General features: G+C 39.5%; 1 protein-coding gene across 2 annotated transcripts in view; it reads right to left on the bottom strand.

The window, feature by feature from the left end:
- Positions 1-19,467, bottom strand: part of ATRNL1 (attractin like 1) — a 524,489-nt gene extending 505,022 nt beyond the window's left edge. The window contains exon 1 of one of the 2 annotated variants that reach the window (XM_055791879.1): positions 17,271-19,467. In XM_055791879.1, coding sequence (XP_055647854.1) covers positions 17,271-17,560 — 290 coding nt within the window. In that variant the 5' untranslated portion in view covers positions 17,561-19,467. The remainder of the gene's footprint in view (positions 1-17,270) is intronic. The other variant, XM_055791872.1, reaches the window with a different exon arrangement.
- Positions 19,468-19,697: the final 230 nt, after the last annotated feature.

Raw genomic sequence — 19,697 nt, 5'->3', positions numbered from 1 at the left:
AGCCTAAATTGTAATTCAAAATGCTTAGCTTTGCTGTCCGGTCCTGAAGACAGCTGTTCTTAACAGCCACATTATTTTTTTTCCACCTTGCAGCCTGTGAACTTCAACAGCCGTGCTTCCAGGAATTCCTAAAAGGACATAATCGGTTCAAGTTGGATGTCATGTCTACCCTGACACGTGAATCTGGCTACCTCACTCCTTAGAGATATTGATAAGCAATCTCGGAAACACAGCTCACAGAAGTGTATTGATTTTATTTTATAATATGAGCATGTAAGGAAAAGGTGAAAGTGTTCATCCTTCTCCTTCCCACTCATTCAGCAGCACAACGACTAGAGGCACTAACCCCAGATAAGGGAAGGTTTGCAGTACACAGGGTAGCTGCTTCAAGTCAACTATCAGCATGGCATCTGGACTTCCATGTAGACTCCAGAAAATTCTGTTTTCAAGTTTATTTGTATATACATACATAAATTACAAGCAGATCTATACTCACACACATATACAGATTTATCTGTTTTAGAAATAGTTTGCTTTTATATGCAAGACTTCACCTTTAAACTCATACAAATCCCTGCTGCTTTACAGACAAGCCATTTTAATTAATCCCAACTTGCCCGCCTTCTTAATTAATCCCAACTTGCCAGAATGTTGAGAAGGCAGGCAAGTCATTAGGAAAAAAAATCAAAGCACTCGAAAAGGTTTAAAAATACTTTGGGAACCAGGCATCATCAAGAAGCTTCACGTTAAAATAAAAATTCACATGCTGAGGCAAAAGCACCTAGCAATTTTAAAAACTTACATTTAAATAACAGAAAATTGCAATACTCTACAACTGACCACTCTCTACAACTGACAACTAGAAATTAACATACCACAAGGATCAAATAATTTTCCTTTATCCCAGAACAAATGCAACAATAATTGTTATCTGCAATTTCTAATGCAAGGCCAAATAATGTCCTATGAAGGCTGAACCATAATAGAAATACTAAACTTCAGCATTTATGTTTGTTCAATCTTGACAGCTCTAATTTTTTATTCTCAGTGTTGGTCACATTTTTATTTTTTGGTAAATAAAAACTTCCTGCTGCCCTGTTCCTTCTTCGGTAAGGCTCAGAGTTAACATTTTTACCCCATTGCTTCGGCCTGTAACTTTTTAGCACTTTCAACAACTGCAACACTCACCTAGAGAAGAAAAGTTAAAAAAAAACCAGAAAGTAACACAGCTTTGATAACTGGAGAATTATAAATTAAAATCATCGTTTACAAGTCCTACTTATTGTTCTCCAATTAATAATCTAAGTCACTAATTTTATGTTAAACATAGTTCAGTCATTACTTAAACATAACATTTTCATGAAATAACTGCACTGGCGGTGAAAGACCATCATCAGTGAGCTGATGGTCCGTACTTGTAAACTTGTATCCAGAGTGAACATGCTCCAGTATTTCTCCCTTAAAAAAAAAAAAATACCCAAGACCTATAGATTGTTTCTGACCTCTGGTTCTGGAGCTAATGATTATTGTCAGTCTCCCAAACTGTGAGGAACTACAATTAAAATAGAGCTCTGGCAGGGCTGAATAGTGTCTTTTCCTCCCATTTAGCAGAGCTGAGGTGAGCAGGAGTCCTTATGAGAGATGCACAAGAGGCTGATAGAATCTAAGTCATAAACAAAGCAAAGTATTTTATTGCAGGGCTTATACACACTGGAGCAGAGCCAGCTCAGAAGAAATCAGAACTGCAGTAGTTGAGGCAAGAAAAGACTAACATAGCTAAAACATTGCCTATGCCGTGAGCAGTGCTACAAAGCCTTCTGTCATTTAGAATTTTTTTTTCTTTATATGTAAACTGTCATTTACAAGTATTATTTAAGTTAAAGGAAAAACAAACTAGGTGTTTGGTTCTGCATTTCCCAAGTACTGCATTGCTTGTAGAGCTTAGTAACAAAACTTTCTCTTTTTTTATCTGTTAATTTCTAATTCTGTTCATGTTTCCTCCCTCTCTTCAGGCCACCTCTCCCCCCCCCCCCCCTCCCCATTAGATTATGCAATTAAATCTGTTTATGACTTAATAAGTAGTTTCACCACAACAGAGCAACATGAAACAAATTCACAACTTCTCTGTAGATTTAAACAGCAGTAAAAGATATGGAAAAGAAAGCATAAATAAGAAAACCTCTAAAGCATTTTTCATAGAAATTAAATTCTCAAACTCACTATCACACAGCAGTTTTCAGATAGGGACAATGCCTAAGTACTCATTTCAGAGCTTTCCAAAAAAATCGATTTGATTATCATTTTGCAAGGGAGAGTTTTTATGATTGTTTTACATTTTTTCCCTTCAAAATTCCATTATGATCTCAAATTTATTGATTGTTGGGCATTTATTTACTTTCAGATTGCTTTTCCCAAAGATTTGATACTCAAGAAGAAATAAAACCAGACTCTGGCATCAAATACGGAGCTTTAATTCATCCCGATCACTCCACTCTCTCAGGCTCCAGTTTGAAAAATTCCATTACAATACAATCTGACTACTAACAGTTCATAGTATTTGATACACTTGCTTGCGTATCCATCCAAATGAACAGGAAAAAATATATGAAAAACTACTGGAAAATAAGCAAGCTTCTCAGTTTTTCCTGAGAAAGTTAGCATTTGTCCACAGGAGTGTTAGATAAGCAAATAAAGCTCTACATGTAAATTACCTGAGCGTTACATAGACTAAAAGTTATTCTTCTAAGAATAATAACTGACACCAAGCAATTGATGTAGAGTCACAACTGAGTGATAGCCATTGCTAACTTGTCTACATGATTCTTAGAGAACACTACAGTTGTGTATGGGAATGATACACAAGTAGCATATAAGAGGTCCTGCCTAAGGTTTCCATCTGGAACGAGGCAAGAAACTACAGTTTTTTCCAAGGCACAGACAGGAAAAATCTATGACTCTGGAAGGCTGACTGAAGTGGCATTAAAGTACTTGCAGGACTCTGCAAAAAGACCTTCCTTAGTCTTCGAATTGAAGAGAGCAACCCCCTCAATGGAATTTTTCCAAACACAATGAGACCCCTTGGAGCAGAGGTTGCGTTTGCGAAAAATAACAGTTCCCGAATACAGATAGCAGGATCTGCACTATCCAAAGTATAGATCTATAGATGAAAAAGGTAAGCTGATCAGATCTACTGGTCTTCATAAACTTTACTTCTTTTCTACCTGGGGCTTTTTTCCCCCCATTGCGGAAAAACTTGAAACCTTTGGAAGATGTTCAGTTACCACACATTTCAATCAGAAATGGCCCTCTACATATAACTAAAACCTTTCTGGTTTAATGCTTTAACTGCTAATAACTCGACAAACGCATCTGACCAACAAGTATTAACACAAAAGGCCTTTCTGTTCATACAGTCCTGTAGATTCAGTCCATCAGACACATAAAGAGATGAATTTTGCTTCAGATTTGCTTCAGGTGGTGGTATCACTAAATCAGACAACTGAATGTACTTTGATAACATTTTTGGACACCTACAAAAGATTGTTGCTTGATTCCTAGAATATCACATTATTTCTAGTACCAACAACAGAAAAAATTGGTTGAGAAAAAGTGTCTCCCATGCTGCCAACAGCTCCAGACATTCCTGACAAATACATATACTACTAAGTAATGCATATACTGCTATTTTATTGCAACCAGGAGGAGAATTAATAAAATAAGATGTTACGTTACTTTGATGAAGCAACAGAAACAGGACTAAACACATATAGAATCAAGTATTCTTACTTCATACCAGTTATGCAAAAAAACCCACATATATTAAGATTTTTTTTCTCCTACCCTTCAGCACATCAACCCCAATTCAAACATCCTGAATGCTTTTCCTTCTGTGCTCTTTAACATAAATTCAAAACCCAGCTACTCCCAAAGAACAGTCACACCCCATAGTCCAGTTACTGTTTTGTTTTCCAAGTGCCCATTCTGTTCCATGGTAGGATTCTAATTCCTCTTCTGCATCTAAACACAGTAAAGCTCCCAGAGATTTCATGATATATTTTTCTAAAGAAGCTTCAGACAAGGACAAATTAAAAATATTTTAAGAGAGGATAGAAAATTTGCTTAAGCAAAAGCTAGCATTACTCTTTCTTTACATGCATAAAACATGCTTAAGGAGAGTGTTCCCTTGGACATCTCTAACTCAAAGAAAATATTTGGAACCACAATTCTAACTAAAAGCAGACAGTTCATAATTATTTTTCCTTCTGAATGCAACGGGAATGTAATTCAATCACACCTATGAGAACTGTTCATATAATAAAGACATTCACAGCATTGGAAGAAAACTTAACACCTTGATTCTAAAAGTACGAGGAAGATAAATGCAGTCCCATAAAGTTAATTAGGTGAAAAGATTATTTCACCAACTTATTTGTATCATTTAAAAATCCATCTAAAAAGGACTCATTGTATCCAGCCATACAAACTTCAAAAGCATATGGCATGAAGTATCACAAACACTGATTGTCAGTGTCGTTCTTTTCTATAATTATCCTTACATTCTTTTATTGGGAAATTTTGTTTTCCTTCATTTTGCTCTAGTTTTTAAAAATTAAGACAAATACAATAGGCAAAGTAACTCAAGATGTTACAAGATTACAAGGTGATGCATAAGTACATACATACACATATTTTTTTAAAAAATGCAGGATAGCAAACATTTTACCACCTATACATGAAAGATGCACTATTCTCATATACACGTAATTTTAACAGTCTGATTCTCCATTCCATTATACGAGTTTCCTGAACTTTACCTTCAAATTAAAGAGACTAATTACATCTTAAGACTGTAACAACTGAGTCAGGCCTGCAGTCCAATTGCAAGTGCAAAGTTATGAACAGTCTTACTCCTTGTTATAAAATAAACACTAATTGAACAGAAATCAAATACATTAATATAATTTTATTTCTTAATATTTTTATTAAATAGCAATTGACATGATTTATTAAATTAATATTTATATTAAATTTTTATCCTACAACTGCCACTAAGTCCATGAATGCTTTCTGATGGCATATACCATCATAAAAGTTTACCTGTCTCAAAAAAATATAAAAAAGTTCCTATCCTGAATCAATTACAAGCCCTAAATCCTCTTTTGTGAACATGCTCAGGTTTCACCTGTTTCTACAACACACCTTACTTTGCATGGAGTGGCCTCCTTAGAGAGTTTCTTTCAAGTCCCACGTCAAGGAAATACTTCTGCAAGTACATGGAACCTATGAACTGCATTCATTATCCACATAGCTTCTGAAAGTTACTTCTGAAGAAGTCTATTTCCCCCTCCTGAAACTTCAACATGATTAATTAGATGAGCAGACATACAGTATTTCTGATATGCAGACATCACACGTATCCACATGGCTATGCAATTTTTCCTTTGCTGTCTGAGCTAATAACTTAGGAGTCACAAAGCATACAGGCACACAAAACCCTCAAGAACTGCAGAAGTGAATCTGGACTAAGGAAGAGTCAGTATTGGGCAGGAGAAACAAACTAAAAATCCTTCTGATACTACTAAGCACAGATAATATCCTCCAAAACTCTCATACCTGTTATAAAAGAAATCCACCCTTAAGATTCACAGCAACAAGCAGGCCAGATTTGTGCAGCCTGTAACCGAGGTTACCACTGAACTCTAGTACAGAGATGCCTTGAACAATATTACTAGCCTATGGTGATGAGCACATGCACAAATAGAAACATGTAATGCTAGTATGTATTGACTAGAATATGCAACTTCTTCTGCACAGCAATATTCTTACACACAAGCCTAACCTCAGTTCCATAATTTCCTTCAAAGCCGTGGTTTGCAGGTTCCCAGACATTTCCATCCAGATTTTTTAAGAGCATTTTCCACTTTTCTTTGGAAGCAATGACAAGATCTTTTAGACTACAACATCATCTTAACTATAAGGCAAGTATATGCTACCAAGAAGAATGTAATAAGCAAAGAACAGATAATTCAACAAGGATGATCAGCTGTCGTTAAAAACAGAAACAACCATAAAATAAAGTCATCCTATCGTTTAAACTATATAATCAGAACACATATACTTCATCAATACATGATATACTGAAGATGAGCTTGCAGAACTTGTTAGATTATAGGTTGACATCATCTCAGAAAGCCTCCTAAATACTTCTGGTCTGTTAAAAGCAAAACAAAGCAACCTAAACAGAAAAAAATAAAAACTGAGAAATTGAAAGAGAGAAAGACTCAAAAACATGACAAAGGAAGGAAGAACACAAAAGTTGCTGCTTCTTGAAGATTTGTAAATTTTTAAACATAAGATACCTGAGAATTTCCTTTATCAAATAGTGTTACTTTATTCAAAAAAAGTATGCTTTCAAGTAGCACCAGAATAAGCGATATGGTACACTGAAGTCTAAGCCTCCAATTGCATAACCATGAGGACAACAAAGAATATTTCTTCTACTAAAGATCTGGTGTGGTCAACTAAAATTAGCATGTTAGCTTCGTCATTCTTCCAGACTTGCAGCATAATAATTACCTCCATACCCAGAGAATTACATAAAGCCAACAAGGAAGCTTGGAAATCAGAAAGTTACAACATAAACAACGTAAGTTACAATATCCCCCCTGGCTGCTTTTAAAAAAAAAAAAAAAAAAAGATAGACCAACTACAGACTCAGTCCAACTTTGACTCCCTGCCTTATTTGAATGCAGGACAGCTTCCAAGATCAATTCTCTAAGTATTCATCAACCTCTATCCTATATCAACATTTATACCTGCATTAACAGGTATGCCCCCCATATACTCACTGAATGACACACAGTATGTGTTTGGAACAGTCAGTCTAAAGCATCATCACAACACTCCTACTTCGTGCTTAACTAAGCCAGATAAAAAGTATGATACAGATGTGTAGAGGTAAGTACTTCCTTGAATATAGAACCCAGTATAGGGATTTTGGAAATTAAAAGCTCTAAAAAAATTGTGTCAATTTGATTTTTAAAATAGATGCTTACAGATTATTCCCACAAAGTTACATGCTATTAAAAAATACCCAGAAAAAAAAAAAAAAACAACCAAAGATTTAAATACAAATGTTCTGGAGTTAATATTTATATCACCATTAGGTTTTAGAAAACATCTGCAAAAATCTTTTCTAACAGTTGTCTTAACATATTACAGCTGTGCACACAAGTGCAAGTTGTATTTTTCCCAAAGCAGCTATTGATCAAGTATTTGTCATTTCTCAAGACCACCTTCTAGCTCCTGTTCAATGCTTTAAGTTACTTTTTAGAAAAGCCTCAGTTGACTTAAGAAGCAAACAAAACAGATCTGCTGATACAAAAGGACTACAGAAGTACACAGCTTAATTACAGCAGCTCTATGATATTTCCTATGAAACACACAGGTTATTTCCCCCTTCCCCATAACTGCTTTGGAGCATCCTGCATATATCCCATATACATTTGATTATCAAGTAACCTCCAAAGTACATTCATCAACTGAGCTTGCACACACAAACATGAATGTGAGCAATTCTGTGTTTGTTTTGGTTTATCATTCTGCATTTTCTTTATGAGGAATACATATTTTTACATACACACCCTACTAATCTATAGATTAAAAAAAGAGAACAATTAAAGGTGCAAATTATACTACAGTTGGATTAATCAGTACTTCAGTTCTACTAATAAGCTGGAACTGTCAAGTGTTCCTTTATACAAGTCAGATTACACCAAAGATTTCTTGAATTTTGAAAGCTGAGATGCATTATCAAGAAAATTAAGCTTACCATATTTTATTCATCACTACTATCCATTATGAAAAGGAAAGTAATTTAAAATGCAGCATGACTAGCAAGATATTTTTCTGGTTAATTTATCTCTGTCCTTGGACTGGGGGCTGCAATCAACGAAGCCCATTTGTCTTCTTGATTCACAGTGCCTCATGGTTTACTTACACCTTGAATAGAAAGTTTCTACAAAGCTCACCAGAGTATTTAAGGACATTGTTAACCCCAGCTCTCCTCCCAGGATTTTGACCAAAACCATTGCTGCTCACACTTTACTGCTGCAAGTGGTAATGTACATAGTTGAAATCTGGTCCTTTTGTGATACTTCTGATTGTTCTTCAGTCCCAGCTCCTACATCCCAATAGTTACCTAACATACTCAACATGATCCACTTTTTTCATTGAAGGCAAGTTATTAGCCTCCAAGACAACAAAGAACAAGCTGAAAATTAAAAAACCATGGGAACAAACATACAACTAATACATAAAATAAAAATGCATGTCCATAATAAAAATCTACATTTAAAGACTGTAATCAGACCCACAATTCTGTAATAACATAATGCAATCATTCTGAAAATTAGGAATGCATGGTTCTTCAAGATGGCTATAGGAATGCAGTAACTAATACAAAACATTGTACTCATACAAGTAGAGCAGTAACTCTTCAAAGTATCTGTTTAGTACTATAGCATATGACAATATTTTGTTTGTAACATTTAATTCAAGGTTGGGGGTTGGGTCTTTGGGGGTCTTTACCTTCCGAAATAAAAATCTTATGTGACAGTCAAAGTACAATTTTTTTTCCAAGGATTCCCTTGAATAAAAGAACAAGTTATTCTGCAAATATTCTGCAATAATACAGACTGCTTGCAAGTTTTAGGTCCATCTGACCTAACAAGGAAGCAATTTTACTTATTTGAGATATACAGCACAGTTTGAACAACATTACTTCATGCCATAGTATTTATCATATTCTAGCAAGAAATGTGTTCTCTAAAATGGTAACTAGTTTACTAGCTGTTCCTCGTCATTACATTGATGGGTCACCTCAAGTCTTAAACCTTACAGGAGGCGTTATTTTCTTCTTACAGATGAGACACTGGAGCACATAAATTATGGAAGGAATTCACAAGTAAACATAGACACTGTCATTTTATGTGCACTTGGTCTTTAAGTACTTCAGTAGTTGTTCCATTGCCAGGTAGTCTTAGATCCTGGCTTCAAAATTTCCTCCCTAAATCACAGTTCTCAGACACGTGCTGCTTAAAACTTGGAAATATTCTGTGGCTAGCTTCTTTCTAAACATCATTAGCATGAACAAACTAGATATTTTGCCATCATATGATGGTAGTAGCATATTTCCATCCTTAAGAAAGAAATATAAAATACCGATTCAAACAGATCCTGGAATCGATTTCTTTTAAATTTGGGGAGAGATTTTACAGTGAATTTGGTTTTTTGCAAAAAAACTGTTGCATTAACAGGCACTTTATGAATTACTTTACCCTATAAAATATATATATTTATATATATATATATATATATAGGTATATAGAATAGTCAATAGACCTGGTGGCTGCATTATTTCTCAGAGGTCTAAAAGCTTAAGGTTTTTCTGTGTGCAGGAGACATCAAACCCAAATGCAGTTTTTGCACCTTGTGAATAAACATGAAATAACAGACAGCGTTGAGCTCAGATCCATCATTTCTCATTAGGGTTTTACTCCACACGGAGCTCTGAAATCATTGCGACTCTTAGGTCCACTCATTACACGCCTTTAAAAACACATAGGGTAACCTGTAATACTAGTTTGAAAATTCCCACTGCTCATCCACCTCACAAGAAAACATACACTTTGCTTATAGGCTACTTAGTTTTGCCTATAGCTCCTTTATTACTTTTAAGTGTTGCAGTTCATTGAAGTACCCATGTTTTCAGGTGTCATCATAATTTATTCCTCCTTACATGATCTTTGTAGCATATTTTCCAAGACTGGACTATACAGCTAGTAATAAATTCCATGGACAGTGACAGATATTCTTCAGTACTGCATGCATTTTCCAATGTATTTTTTTGTTGTCTATGAAGTAGTGTTTTAAAGTAAGTTTGTTTTGTGGGCTTTTTTTTTTTCCCCACCAGCACTTCAGTTAGTATGTGTAAGAATATCCCAATGACATTCCTGCAGCATCTCACATTACCTCCTACCTTTTCTCCCTACATTTTGGTACAATTAAATCAATTTCTAGTGCCGTGTGACAGGCTGATCTCTTAAAAACTACTCTTACTCATTTTTAAAAGGTGACAAGAGCTACAGTAATGCCTTCCAAAATATGATCACCATGCCTCCTTTTTCATTAAAGGAAGTAAGAGGTGCACAGTGTAAGACTACTTATGTGCAAAATTAAATTTAAAACATAATAAATACTAAATGCTTTAACCAGTATAGACATTTATGTATCCTTTTTAGACACACTGAATTTTTTAGACACCAATAGCAATGGCAACCAGCTTTTGGTGCTGTCTTAAGACCTGACAGGGTCATCAGCCATCTGTTCCCATACTTATTTGCTTAAGTAACTAACTGCTTACTCCACAAACAAACTAGACTCCAGAATTTTGCCTAAGTTGCATTTGGATTCAGTCCTATAGATGGTCTCAGAGTTCCACACAGAAAGGGACTCTGTACATTGTTAATTATCTATTGCTTGGGGGCGAGGAAGAGTGGTCTTTTTAAGAGATCGTAGTTCCATCCCAAACACATACATGCCTGTAGCCCCACAATGAAATGCCATCCACATAGGGGAGGCTGTGTTCAGTACACAGACTAGTTCGAGAAAAGCAGGGCCACATAATCAATCACTCGATACTGAGGATGCAACAACTCTGAGAAGACTTGTGAGGCAGAAAATAATGAACGGAGTTGCCAGCACAGTGCTAAGCTTAGAAGCGTTCTCTGCAGCTGCACACAGCAGGACACCGAGCAGCAGAGGAGTGGTTACTCTGCTTCTACATTTCACCAGTACCACCATTACCAAAAGAACAAGCATCTAGTTCTGACATTCATAGTTCAGGAATGAGGAAAAATAAGGAAGGCTAAAATCCAAGTCAGCAATCAAGTATGGAAAAAATTGTTTTGTGCTTAGAGATATGGTTTAGTGGTGACTTGGTAGTGCTTAGGTTAATGGCTGGACTTGACGATCTTAAAGGTCTTTTACAACCTCAATGATTCTATATTGAGACAAGGAACACTCTTACTCCATTCTAAGTGAAGCAAACGTGACCCTTTTTTCACCTACACAGGGAACACAGACCTGGCGTACTGAAGGCTCTGCAGTGAAGGCCAATCTCAAACCATGAGAAAACAGGGAATTTTAAAGAGACAAAAAATGAGGTAAGGTAGATTTTTCTGGATGGGGGATTATGCATTTGATTTTGCTGGTTATAGCAAATGGTGCTGATAACTAAGCAATGCAAGAACTCTGAAAGTCTGTAATGAGCTTTCAGTCAGTGGAAGTGTCTTCAGATATGTGCAGATGCTTTTCTAAAACACATGTTCAACTCAGAAATTAATTCCATTACCTTACAGCCTGCATAAGGCAAGCTCTAAGAACATTCGGTCTTGTCTATATACTAAAAAAAAAAATATGGAAAAAACATTCAAATGTTTTAGTGGTGGACCTGGTAGTATTAGGTTAACAGCTGGACTCTGATCTTATGGGTCTTTTCCAACTTAAATCATTCTGTATAGGATGTATTAAAAAACAACAAAAATACACTCTAATAAAAATGATTTTTTTAAGTTTTAAAAAGATAGCTTTACTTTCACAAAAACCACTTCTCACTGCAGATTGTTTAGCTTGTAGGATGAGATTGGTATGGTCACATGGCTCAGGCTTCTACATTTCAAAACAAGATTTTGATAAAAAATTAAAGTCCTTACAAATTCAAAACCTCTTTATCATATCAGCTATCACTGTATTTTAAAATGTTAGCACAGAGAGAATAAGTCACATTGGAAGAAATATTTTTCAAAGAATCACCACTAAAATAAATTTAAATAAAGATCCCATTTTATAAGGATAAAATCATAATCACTGATGTTTCTACTAGTTTAATTATATTAACATTCACATGTTGAGTTATAAAAAGGCAATTTGCAGGGTAAAATCTCACACACAATTCCACTGATGTCAATAAGAATACTTAGGCACATGTCTTCAATCAGATACAGGCTATGCTGATGACAAAGGCAATTTTGTAACTGAACGACTGACTTGGGATTTCACCCTGTATAAGTTGCACCAGTTTAATGGTGATTTGTTTCACATTAAAATTAAGACAAATCAAGTCTATACCACTTCTAAAAGGGACTTTTTTCCCATCCACACCTGCTCATTCCTGCTACCTCCTTTGGGTCAGCAAGAAACTTAAAGTGAGTGAAGTAACATGAGGAAACTGAGCTGGCTTAAAAAAAGAAGTTGGCTGGAAGGTGGGGAGACACGTTCCTGTTGATACTTTTGAACTCTCTGAAGGAATATTAATGCTTACATAAGAAGCAGAAAGATGTAATCAGAGGAGCATGAAGGATAAAGTCACAGCTTTTCACAGCAGCATGAATTTCAAGTGGCTGCAGCTAGAACTTCTTTCTAAAGATCACTTTTTATACAATATTATTGTTCATTTACAATCTGCAATTTCAGGACACTTTTGTGAGTCAGCACAAGTGAGAGTTTTAGACAGAAATAAGGATGCTGTCTGAAATAATAAAATTTGATACCCTTTTAACATTTCATTTGTGAAGGCTCTCGTGCTCAGAAATTGTTTTGTCCTTGAAGAATGCAGAACCTTTTATAGCAGCTCTAGAAATTAAGGAGAACATGCAGGAGGTAATTTAGCAGTGCAATAAGAACATCTGGAGATAAGGTTTAATAATAAAACAGATCCATTTGCTCTTAATCTCTCCATAACAACCAGATATCTAGGACTAGGCAAAGCAGATTAACTGAAGCGGAGGTACTCCGAGGTGCTCACCTGTCCTGTACAGCCTCCTTTGTTACATATGCCAGTTGGGACTCACAAGTTACCACATAAACAACAATAACCATCTGGAGACACAATCTACTTCAAAGACAGCATTTTAGAAGATGATATTTCCAGTGATTTAGGTACTCAAAAACTTGAGAGGAAGAGCAGTTTCATCCTAATTTTTTCTCTAATGTTCTTCTACACACCAGCGTACAAACCAGCGCTAGAGAAAGGGGCAACTTTTTGTGCCGCCTAGAGGAAAACTCTTTTTTTTTCTTCCAAGAAGTCTTTCTGGGAGTAGGAAAACTAATGAAAACCCTTTTCCCATAGTGCTGCATCTCAAGATTGATTGACTTTGACATCTAAATATGTAGAAGCTGTGACTGCAGCTTTTCATGCAGTTGGGCCATTCATAACGTTTGTCTCTCTGAATTCCCTGGAGCATCATCACACAACTCATCGGGGCAGGATTTCCCTCTCCCTTCTGCCCAAACCTGTATCATGAAAACTGTAACTGACCAACAAATTCAAAGGTGTAGGACAGGGGAAGAAAGTGTGACAGATGTAGCATTAAAAGTTTCATTTTGTTAATAAATCAATTTATCATAATAAAAGCAGACACTGTGCTTTTATGCTTGTGGTTTTGTTTACATCTTGGGCACCATGTTGTTTGAAGCTCCCCGTTATAAAAGTAGAACCTGCTCACCCTTTGGCTTTCTTATCTTTCGCCTGTCTTCCATAGGCAGGCAGACAGGATTCCTTTCCTCTCTCTTTTTATAACTAAATTTTCCTTTTTTATTATTTATGGCAAAAAACTATTTTTTTTGCCTTCTGTCAGAGCAGGAGGGAAGAAAAAAATAAAAATATTTGAGAGAAGGAAATAAGTCAGAATTGTATTCAGATATCCATCCTAAAAAAAAAAAAAGTAAAATAATTCACTGAGGCCTAGATCATTCTGAAAAGTGACTGACACAGATGTGAATGTAATGCAGTAAGAACAGCAACACTTCCATTTATATAATGAATTACCACATGCTTCACAATACAAGGAGTAAACACAAAAGTTGATAATTAAGAGTAATAAAATAATTCTAGAGAATCTTTTTGCCCATTTTTCCCCCACCCACCCACCCTTTCATCCAGTCCAGAGCAGCATTTGCATCTACTCAGTCAGTACTTCTACAGGGAAAAGGCAAGGTTACCATAGTACTATCAATTACTTTTGATACCTGCTTACTAAGATTGATCAATTATTCTTGACTTATCCCTTCTATGTTGTTATTTCTCAGTCTAGAAAAGAAACAAAGCCAGAATTACTACACATCTCTCACCAAAGACTTAATGGTCCCAAGTTACCCCTAGGCAGAGTATTTCTCTTATGATAATGTTTCTGATGCTTGCTAATGTGAGTCACTCATTCCCAGAACAGCAAAAATAACCATACTTCACTTGTATGAAGAAAAATAAAGACCTTTTTATTTTCAAGCATTTTAAGCCTACCCTTAACAACACAAAAAAAAAAAAAAAAAACCCAAAAAGCCACAAACACACACACACACAACACACAAACCCCAAACTATTTCCCTCAACTAATCAAATAATCTACTGACAGAAAACGGGTTTCACTGGTGTCCACTTTAGGTCATTAAAAGTTCAGTGTTGATCTTGCCTAAACAGACCCACCCAGGCACTTCAAACTGCTGAAACTTTGAAACACTGTAAACATTTAGAATAATAAACAAGGCTCTATTAGCTTTTGTATAGATCGTGTCTACAACCCATAAATTACTTGTTAACGCAGTTTTAATAGCCAAACACACTTCTCAATTGTCCTCATTCTGAAACATTCTTCATAAACATTTCTTAATGATAGAGCCAACTGCTGCAGAAGTGATACACACCCAACATGACTTGTCAAAGGAAAGCACCACTGCTGCAAAAGTCCAGCCATGGCTACTTACGTATAAAGCAGACACTCACACTTCACAGACACAGAAACAAAGTGCAAATGGTCCACAATAATAAGTCAAACTGTTAATTGCCACAGAAGTCAGAAAGTTCCTCAATCACTTGGCCATAAGGCAGGCTAGCATCCTTTTTCCAACTCTTCAGCTGGAAATACTCGATTCACCACCCCCTTCAGCCCCCATCTGAATTTTCAGGATGCAAAATACAACCACTCCGAATTGCTGCTTGTGTTGTAAGACACGTTAACATATTTCATGCCATCCCCAGCTCACAGGACTTGAAAAAGCTTTAAATTGCAGAATGCTTGTTTTCATTGCAGAGCACATTTTACTTCTAAGAATAAAGATTCCACATGAGCTATCAAAGATATCACTGTGAAAGCATCCTCAGTAAAAAACAGGCCTCCAATATAACAGAAACAACTTACTTCCATAACGAAAATCACAACGTGTCACTGTCATTTCTAAAGCTAAGTATGAAAGAATATAAAGGAGTTAATGAGAAATCTATTCCGATTTCACCAAAGCTCCTAATAGCACATCAATTAACCACTGTGTCAGCTTAGCTCAGAAGAGGTGCCCTTCCAACATTCAGGCAGAACTTCCTCTAGGTGGGGATGGATTATTAACTTTCTACCAGAAGTGAGAACCTAACCCACTGTGCCTTCTCACTCGACAAATACAACCAGTGAAAAGACCTAAATGCTTTAACAAATGATCAAGCAAACACCTGTAAGGACTGGATAAAGGCTTCAGTAACCATTCAGAGAATATACTGGTTCACCACAAGCTTTGAAATTTAAGAAATTAAAATGTGCTTCCATCCTTGCACTGTTAGGGTCTGTTGTGAGTGGCATCGAGACAAAGAAGGATACAAGTAATCCCTTTAAAGGAAGGAAATAGCAGCTCTGCAAGCCTGTCTCCTGCAGATCCTCACACACAGATTCACCTGGGCCTCCTCTCCTCACTCTCCATCCCTACGCAATTAGCCCATTGTTCCACAGAGCAGGACAAACCCCGAGTGCTCAATACATACAGGCAACAAATGACCAACTTAAAATTGTATTAACAAGTTCACATGCAGGAAAGATGTATAATATTTGCCTCATATTACCTTTATAACTCAAGTTATAATCAAACTGATAGAATCCACCAAATATGATCAATTCATTCTTTCTTTTTCTACAGCATATACACTACTTCAGCCAACATGTCTGACCCCACTACTCCTTAATGTCCCAAGCTAACAAGTTACTGGATTTACTTTTTGTTTATTTAGGAATGAGTGACCTTGAATTAAATGTTTAAAAAAAAGGCATAAATTATATGGCTTAAATTTTATTGCTCCAAAGAGAAAACAAAACTTAAACACAATTTAAGGTAAGACAGTAATTGATACTTTTAACCTGTTAAAAGTACTTTTCCAAAGACAGAATTTGAATTGCCTAAGACACAGCCTCACCAGTGCATTGCTATTAGCTAGGTACTAGAACATTTTCCAGCTATATATGTCAATATACGTAATAGAGTTTCTGCTTTTAAGGGGTGTTTTACAAGGGAATGAAATGAGATGTCCTGTCCAAGGTTATATAGCAAAATAACAGCAAATAGAACTCTTCACAGTCAGACTTTATACTGATACCAAAGGGGGCGGGGGGAAAGTGACAGCCCTATAAATTAAGTCTTCTTTTCCAGTACATATAGAAAAGCAATTGTCAGGGTGCGCTTCCTTCATACTGATCAATGACTCGGCATCACATCCACTTTTAAAAATGAGAAGGTAGTTCTAGTTTTGCTGACCACTCACTCCTTTGCAAAAATATGTTACAGTTTGACACTTCGCAGTGTCTCCTCTCCTGCAAACCTGTACACCGAGTGATGTCTATTTCACTGAGTTACACTTTACCTTATCCTGAATGTGCCTGACTAATACCCACTTAGCTAAAGCACTTTGAAAAAGAGGAAGACTAGAACGAGCAAAAGGCTTTCACTCTCCAGAAGAAAAAAGTCATTCAAATCCACTGGTCATTTTTGCTCCCTGGGCAGCCCCATCAAGTGCACATGTCATTTCCATGACAATTCCGGAAGGGACAGCAGCTACACAGCTTCAGGCCGGTTTATCCTCGTCTCTCTGTCCCCAGCAAATGGAACAGCCTATTTTCAAGCGGGTACAATTTTCCTTCGGAGGACTGCATCCTGTGTTCTTAAAGGAAGGGAACCTATTGCATCCTTAACTCTGCCACATACTTCTACCGCACATGAACAAAATCACAGCAAACACAAGCCAAAAAAACCACAACGACCAACCCAAAAATACAAACAAACACAAGACCCCAAAAGCAAACAAACAAAAAAAAAACAACCAAAAAAACCCAAGCAAGTGAAAACGACAAGGAAAGGGTGTAGGAAGGAGGAAAAGGGAATTGCAATAAGCAGAGACTTACTTGAATCTGCCCTGGCAGTGTTGGCACTGGTCTCCCACCCAGCCCTGGTCGCAGACACAGGTAGAGTTGACACAGTGACCCGAGAAGCAGGAGATTTTGTCGCAGGACTTGGACTGGGACACCTGGGCGTAGAGGGCCAGGTACAAGAAGCCGTAGAAGAGCAGCCAGCTGTTCACATCCAGGAGCGAGGCGAAGCAGCAGCAGCAGGAGGAGGGGAAGGGTCTCCCGGCGCCCAGAGGCGCAGGGGCAGCTCCGGCGCTGCCCAGGTCCATCTTGCCCGCGGGGGCCATGGCCGAGGCGCGGCCGGCGGCGGGCAGCGATGGCAGCGCCTCCCGCGCACCCCGGACAGGGGCAGTTTCCCCCGGGGAGAGAGAATCCAGCCAGGGAGATTCAAACCCCCCGCTTCCTCCTCGCCTTCCCTTTCCTCCCTCCCTCCCTCCCTCCCGACCCCAGCGCTGCCTCCTGCGGCCCCTTCAGCCCTCCGCACCCCGTCACTCCCGAGGGGAAGCCCGGCAGCCCTCAGCCATCCGCCCCTTCTCTTCGTCGTCCTCCTCAGGGCTCATCGCTCCGATCTTCTTCCATGGAGGAGGAGAACTGCTCTTGACCTTGTGTTTTCTCCTCGCCAGATATGCCCCCCACCGGCGTGCACACACACACACGCCCGCCCACCACCCTCGCTCACGCAGCCCCCCGGCTCCCCCTTCTCCTTTGTAGTCCCGCGGCCCGCGGCGCAGCAGGCGGCCGCCAGAGGCGCGGGGAGGCGGGGGCCGCGCCGTCCTCTCGCCACTCGGTCCGATGGGAGGTGAGGGCGGCCGGGCTCCGGAGCCGTTACGGCACCCCGCACCGGCGGGCGGGGGAGGAGAGGGGGGACTCGGCGGCCAGGAAAGGGCTGAGGAGCTCTTATCCTCTCTCCGCGATTAGCCCTGCAGGAAAGAGAGGCGAGAGGAGGGTTAACAGTCCCTCCGGGTCCCAGCTGACAGCTTGCAAGCAGCCATTTTTAAAGACTAATTGTCATCGCCTCTCGGAGCCGCCCGCTCGCTCTGACGCCCCCCGCCCCTGGGCCCGTTTGGATCCGTCCCTCCGTCCGTCCCTCCGCGGCGGGGGGGACCGGCGCGCCGGCAGCTCCCGCGCCCCGCCAGCCTCCCCCGCGCCTTCCCCCGCGCCCAGCGACGGCCGCCCGCGCCCGGTGCTTCAGCGGGCACCGCCGCCCCCGCGCTGCACGTAAAGACAAGGCGGAGGGCGCTGAAGCGGCGCCGGCCCGGCGCCCCCCGCCGCGGGCACGCAGGCCGCCCGCCGCACAAAGCCGGCCAGGCTGCCGCCGCCCAGACCTCGGAGGCCCTACGGCCCCGCGGGGGGGGAGACCGGGACGGCCCCGGGGCGCCGTTAGCGGGGGAGGGGGAAGGGGGGCGGGCTCCGGCGCCGTTCGGCTGCCCCCCGGCCCCGCTGAGCGGGCAGATGCCGCTCCGGTGCCTCCCCGCCCGCCGCTGTCTGCCCCGGGTCTGTCTTCGGACTCGTCCCGGCTGCCGCTGGAACAGACGTCGCAGCCGCCGCGGAACCCTTCACCTCCCCGGCGCTCGTGTCACGGGTCACATCCAGGCGCTGCCTTCCACTTAGGGCCCGCGTGGCAACAGAAGTTCCAGGATTTGTAAATACAGCGGCACCGAAGTAATTGTGGTAATAAAGTTGCCTAAAATGTCCTTTTTCTTCTCTGCAAAGCGTGCCGTACACTGCCTTTGTCAACTTTGCTACAACCCGTTTTCATCTTACATTTTTTCTACAAGGAAAAAACAATGAGCCTTGCTGTCAAGCAACGAAGAAAATAACAGCAATCAAACCCTCTGAAACCTTCTCATAACAGTGGCATTGACAATTTATGACATGATGACTCTGTTCCAAGATAAAGAAAAGGTATTTAATGTCATCTCCTGGCACCATCTCAAAACGGACAGGTCCAAAGCGACCCATGTTAGAGTCTGAAATCGGTTCCCAATGAACCCTTCTCCAGGTTCTGCAGTTCTTGGACTGCATGGGGGTTGTTTGGGGTTGGTTTAACCTGTTTTCCCTGGCAGACTATTAAACCCTCACCTGAACTTCCAAAAAACTCGAAGTGCATCAATGCTATAGCAAGGAGCACGGTAACATCCAGCAGTATCTATTTGTACTTTGTGTGAAATAAGAGTCCAACTGCATCCAGTGTTCAGAACTAAGTACAGTGCAAACAGCATAGCAAACCGGTCTGTGCCTTAAGGAATTTACCTTCTTGACAGAGGGAATACCTGAAAGTGTGTGGGGAAAACAGAGGTGATTTGTCCAGTTTCATTGCAGAGGGTGTCAGGAGGCCCGCAAGCTGCTCTCAGTCCAGGAGCCTGTACATTGTCTTCCTAACAGAGCTGAGATAGATCATCTCATTGTTCTGGATCAGACATA

This window comes from Falco peregrinus, chromosome 1 (assembly GCF_023634155.1).
Source record: "Falco peregrinus isolate bFalPer1 chromosome 1, bFalPer1.pri, whole genome shotgun sequence".
Lineage (NCBI taxonomy): Eukaryota > Metazoa > Chordata > Aves > Falconiformes > Falconidae > Falco > Falco peregrinus.
The sequence above is the reverse complement of the archived record's forward strand: the minus strand, read 5'-3'. Positions and strand labels throughout refer to the sequence as shown.